Below are 8106 nucleotides of genomic sequence, written 5' to 3' on the forward strand. Positions count from 1 at the left end.
AATTACTTCCTATCAGAGAAGGTTTCTCATTTCACAATCCAAGTAATCATTGTTAATACGTGTCCTATGACAATCATCTTGCTTCTGAATTTTAAGAAAATAGATAGGTAAGACATAGAACCTTCCTAAGACAAATGATGCACAGATTTTCATTGTGTCTCACTAATGCTTTTTACTTTATTCTCATGGATCTCTCCCTCACATATGATGTGATTTTTGACAACAGAGGATGGATTTTAAGACATTAAAAAATATTTAGAATTTTCCTTTCCCTCACACACTGCAGGTTTTGCACTCCAGGCCAAGCATCACAGTAAGATTGGGGCTGGATGAGAGTACCCCTTTCTTTTCTATCCTGGGGGAAGGGAGCTTGGGGAGGGCAGGTGGGAAGCTAGAGCTGAGACGACTCCTCAGTCGTGGCAAGTACATATGGAAATTGAGGATCTGGGAAAAAAATTAATCACTTAAACCCATTTGCACCTGTGTGCCCATTCTAAAGTGTTTGTGGACCACCAGGACACAAATCTCCCTCATTTGGAGATCCCCACTGTTTCAGAAGATCATCTAGTCCCTGGGAACCTCTCCAAGTACTCCGGCTACCACCAAAGGGTCACTTTCGTGGGTCTCTCTGAAGAGCTGGACCTAGTTGGAACTTTGTGATGAGAATTTCAGAACGTAACTGGACAGATCTGCATAGAAGGGCTCTAGACAGTGAGACACTTCCCTTGAGGAAGTTTACAAAAAGGGCCCCAGGAGGATCCCAGCAGTGCAGTGGGCATGTGTCCAGGAAGAGCTGGTGAGCGGGCAAGAGGCTTCATGATGGCCTCTAGCACTTCAGACATTACCTAGAGTCAGACCTTCTGCCTTGCAGGCTCAAAACCCCAGCTTGACAGCATGTGGAGAGTTGAGTATGTAATCCACATGATGTCAATGTGCTGATTTACAAGGAGAAACCATTCACGTGAGGACTGATGCCAAAATCTATAGGCAGGTCTACATGGAGAGCCCCAGATAGCATATGTTTGGAATTCAGAAAATTGTACTTTGCTGCTTGATCATGTCAAGAACTGCAAGAGGTCTAAGACTCGATGCCAGGGGTGTAAGGTGTTCTCTCCTCAGGAATACCTGAGAGTGTACTAACCAGGTTGGTCTGGAGTTGCCGTTAGGGGAAAGAAAGGTGCATCATGCCCAGAAATGATCAGGGTGGAATCCTGAATTTTCAAAATAGGTTCTATAGCTCCCTACCCTTATTGTCCTGGTCACCCAGTAAGTGACCAAGAGGAGATGAACCCTATCTGGAGAAGGTCACATTCATTAACCATACTAAGTTGTGTGGACTAGGAGGAAGTCAAGAAGATGTAGTGAAAAATCTTTTTGAGTTGATTCTTTAAAAATTCTTTTGAGTTGACTTTTGAAAGGCCTTCCCCATGTTCAACAAAATCAGATGCCTGTAGGTGGTGGGGAGCATGGAACGTCCGTTAAATACCTTGACTTGTGGCCCAAAGTGTGGCTTTTGTGTTGCCCTTCTCCCCAAGTCCTCCAGGGGTGGTGTGGACCAGATGGATGTCACATATGTAGTGAGTGGCATTACAGCTCTGAGTTCAGGGAACTTACTTCTTTTATAGTAAGCAGTAAGAAAGTTTGCTCTTTGTTCTGAAGGGAGGCATTACCTCCTTGTTCAAGGTTGCTTCCTGCAAAATCACCCTGAGAAAGGGCCTGGATGAAGAGTTGTTAGAGCCTTGCATTCTTGGCATACCCAGCAAGATGTGTGGGAGAACAAGACCCTCAGGGAGGAGTCTCTCAACAGATATGCCCTGGGCGGATAGCAGGTTTCTCATACTCATGTCAATGACCAACATTTAAACAAACCAAGTATAGCTTATCAAAGAATTCCAATTAAAAAAGAAGATCTCTTGAAATAAGAAAAATTGCTCCCTTAACTCGTTCTTCCTCTTTAGTATCTTCTTCCTAGTGTTTTCAACCACAAAAGAAGGCATGATTTTTTTTTTCTTTAGGATCTATTTCTTAAAATAATGACAGCTGTCTTTCATAGTCCTCTGATGACTTAATTTCCTTTTCTTCTTAGATATTCTCCTGAAAAGGGAAAGAACATGGTTGTTATTTGTGAGCAACAAATTATCACCACAAAGTGCTTCATTATATTTATTCCACAGACATTGGGAGTGACTACCATGTGCTAGATTCTGGAGATACAAGAATGACTGAATAGTTAAGACTCACTCCCTGCTCTCAAACATACATATATCTCCTAGAATCTTTCATAATAAAACATTTTTAAATAGTCATAATTCTCTGTTTCTTAAATTTTCTATAATTATCATGGAGAATTTTTTGACAGAAATACAATTATGAGAAAAACAAGCGAAGGAAACAGAAGTAATGAGACAAGTAACTGGCTCCTGAGTAGGTTTCAGCCTCAGCCATCCCTCATGAGAATCCAACCACTTCCAAGATCAGCCCAGCCCTTCCCGAGCAGTGGGATTTTAGTAGCATGATTCCAGCTATCTCCTTCTAACCAGTACACTCTCTTTGGAGTCTTTTGTGGTCCTATCAGGAGTCTCAACCTTTACTGCCAGCCACAGAATCAACTTTACAGTGGTCAGACAACTTCCCTGGTCTCCAAAGGAGACCTGGGGAATTAGCCCTGGGCCCAGGCTGAAAGGACAGATTCTAGCCTCTTGACAGCCCAGTTGCCCATTTTCCTAGCTTTATTTTCTGAATACCTTTAATTAGATAATTAGCCCCAATCTACAGGTCTCCATTTTGTCTTCCTGCTCCAGCCCTAGTCTGTTGAAACTGAACCTCCCTCAAACTTTGGACACTTGCTCAGAAAAGGTCCTTGGTATTGCAATTGCCTGCTTCTCCCAGGTTGGAGTTCACTCCTTCTGTTAGATGCTTCCAAAGTTGTGTCCTGTCCTATTCACTCTTAGAATACCTTATTGCTAGCTATGTAGCATGGTTTATGACATTCCATGCCAGGAAATTGTTAACAACTGGGAAGGTCTGTGCATACATACATTTATGTGTGTATTTTTTTCTGTGATGGTACTTAACTTCTCAGTTAATTTTTTAAGATTCATTTCTTTGGAGAATTCCCTGATTCTGCTGGGCAGAGGTCACTCATTTATTTGTTCATCAAACATGTACTAATTGCCTACTCAACAGTAGACACTCTTAGGTACCAGAGACAGGAGATTAAAACACAATTCTTATCTTCTAGGGGCTCACAGTCCAGGTAAACAAACAACTCTAGTGGCTCTAACAATAAAAAAGAACTCTAGTAATAAGCGTATGCATAAAATAGGTAGCATAGTGGAGAGAAGCTGAAGATTTCACTTGCATCTTCAATGATGGTTAAGCATTTGACAACTAATGGGTTGTCTGAGCCTGGCTGGCTCAGTGGGTCAAGCATTTGCTTTTGGCTGGGTCCCAGGGTCCTGGGACTGAGTCCTACATCTCACTCCCTGCTTAGAGAGGAGTCTGCTTTTCCCTCTACCCTTCCCCCCTGCTCATGATTTCTCTCTCTCAAATAAATAAATAAATCTTTAGAAAAAAAATGTGACAACTGGATGTGAAAGGGCAGGGACAGAAAGGGACACTAGAGATAGGACAGCATGTATAGAGGTATGAAAGGTAGAGACTCTATCTGTTTACAACTTTTGACTTTCTTGCTTTATTAGGATAGTATAGGACCCATAAGAGATCATTACTGAATATTTGTTGAAAGAATGAAAGAAAGGCTGCTTTCCTCACTAGTAGAAGTAGGGGCTTCTACTATCTCAAAGGAGTGTTCAAGCAACTCTAGCAATTTTTTTTTTTTAGGAATTTAACTTTACATTAAAAAATCTAAAACATACTATGCAGCCACCAAAAGAAATGAAATCTTGCCATTTGCGACGACGTGGATGGAACTAGAGGGTATTATGCTTAGCGAAATAAGTCAGTCGGAGAAAGACAACTATCATATGATCCCCCTGATATGAGGTAGTGGAGATGCAACGTGGGGGGCTTGGGGGGTAGGAAAAAGAATAAATGAAACAAGATGGGAACAGGAGAGAGACAAACCAAAAGAGACTCTTAATGTCACAAAACAAACAGGGTGGCCGGGGGAAGGGGTGTAGGAAGAGGGTGGTGGGGTTATGGACATTGGGGAGGGTGTGTGCTATGGTGAGTGCTGTGAAGTGTGTAAACCTGGCGATTCACAGACCTGTACCCCTGGGGCTAATAATACATTATATGTTTATTAAAAAAATTAAAAAATCTAAAACATAATTTATTGTCATTAAACTCAACTTTCTTTTTTTTTTTTTAAAGATTTTATTTATTTATTTGACTCAACTTTCATAGATAGAATTTTCCAGTTAGTCCTACATTAGATCTTCATTCAAAGACATAAAGACATGGAGGGGGAATGCAGTAGCCCTCAACAAGGTAGCTGCAGGGCTCAGTAATTTCTTTTCCTGGAAAGGGTCCTTTACATAGAGTGACCCCCAGAGGTGAAATTTCTGGTTTTACTTTTCTTTTTTTTTTTTTTTAAACCCTGCTGCCTTACTCACCCTTAGCCCCCCAACAGCTAATAGATGGTGGGGGAGTGTGGAATGACTGATATAGGGGGAAACCATATGACCCAAGACTTGTCAAATCAGGGTCTTAAAAGAAATTAAGAGGCACGATGTGAGGCTTGGCCATGATACCGGCCAGGAAAGAAGGCTTGCAATGGGACGGAACAAAACTGACCCTCTTAGAAACAGAGACTAGAGAAGCATTCTAGCAGTATTCCTGTCCCTGGAGTCCATTTTCACTGTGGCTCAGTTCCGCTCCATTGTTCCAGTGAATCTGTGAGTAACCCAGTATCCTTCCAACAAATCCCTCCCTTCTACCCTGCGTGGTTTGTATTGGCGCTCAGTGACTGGCAGTCAGATCTTTGTCATAGGGAACAAAGACAGGCATGGGGAGACAAACTTACCCAGCTTCTCTGTCGCTTCCACACAGACACTAGGATACATGCCTTCAGTGTAAGTTGCCACCAGAAGATATAGATGGGTCTTCACAACAACCACACCTGTGTTTTCCTGGATAAGAGTAAAACAGAATGCCCTTCTTTCAGTTCTAGTCACAGGACTAGCAATTACACTCCAGTCACATTTTGTGCCATTTTTTTACTTCCATGCACTCATATCTGGTTTTGGACTCTTCACTTTTTTCCCACTAATTTAGTTGTCTTTGCTCAAAAAATTTCAGACTTGTAATAACAGCATGTGTATTTTGAAAAAGTTCCACTGATTGGAATATACCCCATCCCAGTGAGAACAACTGATATAACAGGGGAGCCTGGGTGGCACGTCTGCCTTCAGCTCAGGTCATGATCCCAGAGAGCTGGGATCAAGCCCCTGTGTCAGGCTCCCTGCTCAGTGGGAGTCCAGCGGGAGTCTGCTTTTCCTTCTCCCTGCTCACGCTCTCTGGCTATCTGTGTCTCTCTCTGTCAAATAAATAATTTTTTTTAATATTTCATTTATTTATTTGACAGATAGGGAAAGAGCACAAGTAGGCAGAATGGCCGGCAAAGGGAGAGGGAGAAGCCCGCTCTGCCGAGCAGGGAGCCCGACGGGGGCCTCAATCCCAGGACCCTGGAATCAAGACCCAAGCAGAAGGCAGACACTCAACCTACTGAGCCATCCAGGCGCCCCAATAAAATATTTTTTAAAAATGAGAAAGTAATAGATTTTGGAATTGGACATCTCTGGGCTTGAATCCCAGCACGTGCATTTCCTGCAGCCTGACTAAAGAAGACTTACTTAACCTTGCAAATGCTGTGTTTACTTGTTCCAGTAAAATGAGGCTACTTTAGAATGCAGATGAAGTGTGCTTAACCCACAAGATAGGCCATCCAGTAAATGTGAATTTTATCTTATTTCCCTATAGGTAATAGAGCTAGGAGAAGTTTTAAGCATAAGAATGTTATCTTTCTTTCTTTTTTAAAAGGAGCGTGTAGCATATAAAGTAGTGAAAAGAGATACTTCAGGCAAGTTTCTGTTGATAGATTTTGGAATGAATGTTTCTCAAGTAGGCTCCCTGTTCCTACTTTATTTTACGCATGTCTTCCTAAATACTAGACTGCTGTCTCAGACATTGTCACTGCAGTAATGGGGTTAGGTTGTTTTATAAATCGGATCAGGGGACACAGCATATTGGAATCAAATTCTTTTCTCAAGGTTTTTTACCTAGCTGTCTTCAAATTGTGAACACTCACATTCTTAGCATAAAGTGAATAGTCATCAGCCCGGATACATTTGTAGTCCTTTTCCTTGAAATACAATCCTTCTCTTCTAGTTTGCAAAGGGTTCTTGGCGAATCCATTCACAAGTGTTCGAACGTCATGAGGCATTATCTGCAGAAGTTAAATAGAGTATGAGTGGGCAAACTATGGCAAGCTGGCCAAATTTGGCCCACTGTCTGTTTTTGTAGGCCTGCAAACTAAGAATAGTTTTTACATTTTTAAGTCATTGGAAAAAAGCAATAGAATAATATTTTGTGATATGTAAATGTTGCATGAAATTCAAATTTCAGTGTTCATAAATAAAGATTTGTTGGAACATGGTCACACCCATTCTTTTATGTATGCCTGTTTTCCCACTCAAACTGCATAGTGGTTGTGTAGTTGTGACTCAGGCCACATGGCCCAGAAATCTAAAATGTTTACTATGGCTCTTTACAGAAAAACTTTTGATAAAATGCTTATTTATGCCTGGGGTGCCTGGGTGGCTCAGTTGGTTAATTAAGCGTCTGCGTTTCGGCTCACGTCATGATCCCAGGGTCCTGGGTTGGAGCCTGCTTCTCCCTCTCCCACTTCCCCTTGCTTGTGTTCCCTCCCTCACTGTGTCTCTTTCTGTCAAATAAGTAAGTAAGTAAATAAATAAATAAATAAAAAAAATTCTAAAAAAAAAAAAAAAAAAAAGCTTATGCCCAAACTTGCTTTTCCTTACACTAAATCCTGGTGATGCTACACACAAGCTTCGTTCTTGGAGCTTGATGAGCGCTGCACTGTCAACATGCTTTGTTCCCAGAAGGGTATCCAACAGTAAGTTCTGCAGATGGCTCATGCTCCCTCCGCTCTGAAAAGGGGAACTACAGTTGAAACAACTCACTCTGGCTAGCTTTGGAAAGGCCTGCGAATACAAGTCTCCTTAGACACTTTGGACAGTTTTCAGCGCGTGCACTTTGGAAGTAGTGAAAATGGTGGTCCATCATGTACTAGCCACCAATATTCAAAGAGGAAAATAGAATCCTAGAAAATCGCAATTCATACAGCAGGTTATTGAGTTTGGAAAAATCACTGCTCACAATTTTCTAGTTATACCAAGGATTTGCTCCAGAGTCACCCGAGATTATAAACCCAAACCCAAACACCTGCGGGACGCAGAGCCACGGATCTAAGTTAACAAGGGTCAATGACATCAGCGGGTCCTTTCCCCTGACCAGCATCCCCGCGAACTATGGGCACTGATCCAAAGGATTTAACGCGTTTAAAGCGGACTTTTCAGCATTTGGGCCTTCTTCGTAAGGACAATCTCCACAAATACTAGTCCTTACGGGATACTTAAGGCAAGTGCCCTTTCCGGCCACTCCCTGCGCAGTGGTTTAGCCCACGGGGCCCGAGGTGGGGGTGGGAGGTCCCTGAGGAAGGACTGGAGGCGAGGGAGCGGGGTGTTTAACGTCCAGTCGTGTTGGCTGGGAAGACGCACAGAGTGCTTAGGGGAGGGCGATGGTCCAAGCGTGAGCAGAACGCAAAACCGCACTCGGAAAGCAGCTCCGCACTGGGCCAAAGGCCCGCGAGCCGAGCGGCGGCCCGTCAACGGGCGCGGGGGAAGGCGGGACGGAAAGGCGACGTGCCTAGCTATTGGCTGCAATATCTGCTCGTCGCCGAGTAGCGCTTCGGTGTGGTTCGCTACCTCCGACCCGCCCACCAGCGCCCCAACCCGGGTACCCAGTTATTTCTCCGCGGGGCTGGGCTCGGGAGCGCAGTTGCTCTGGGCTCGGGGTCGCAGTGGTGGCTAGTGGGGTTCTAGCTTGTCGTCTTTGGCGGCG

General features: G+C 43.4%; 1 protein-coding gene across 5 annotated transcripts; it reads right to left on the reverse strand.

The window, feature by feature from the left end:
• Positions 1-1879: 1879 nt before the first annotated feature.
• Positions 1880-8092, reverse strand: PFN4 (profilin family member 4). Of its 5 annotated transcripts, none has more exons than XM_032866955.1 (5): positions 7971-8071; positions 7005-7133; positions 6272-6409; positions 4988-5093; positions 1880-2094 (listed from the first exon to the last, which is right to left on the reverse strand). In XM_032866955.1, the coding sequence occupies exons 2-5, from the start codon at positions 7119-7121 to the stop codon at positions 2066-2068; spliced, it is 390 nt and encodes a 129-aa protein (XP_032722846.1). In that variant the 5' UTR covers positions 7122-7133; positions 7971-8071; the 3' UTR covers positions 1880-2065. The 5 variants fall into 5 exon arrangements, with proteins under 5 accessions (XP_032722846.1, XP_032722844.1, XP_032722845.1 ...); XM_032866953.1 differs by having other exon boundaries at positions 1881-2094; positions 7005-7134; positions 8006-8092; XM_032866954.1 differs by having other exon boundaries at positions 1881-2094; positions 7912-8074.
• Positions 8093-8106: the final 14 nt, after the last annotated feature.

This window comes from Lontra canadensis, unplaced genomic scaffold, assembly GCF_010015895.1.
Source record: "Lontra canadensis isolate GAN:19392208 unplaced genomic scaffold, GSC_riverotter_1.0 scaffold32, whole genome shotgun sequence".
In the NCBI taxonomy this organism is placed as follows: domain Eukaryota; kingdom Metazoa; phylum Chordata; class Mammalia; order Carnivora; family Mustelidae; genus Lontra; species Lontra canadensis.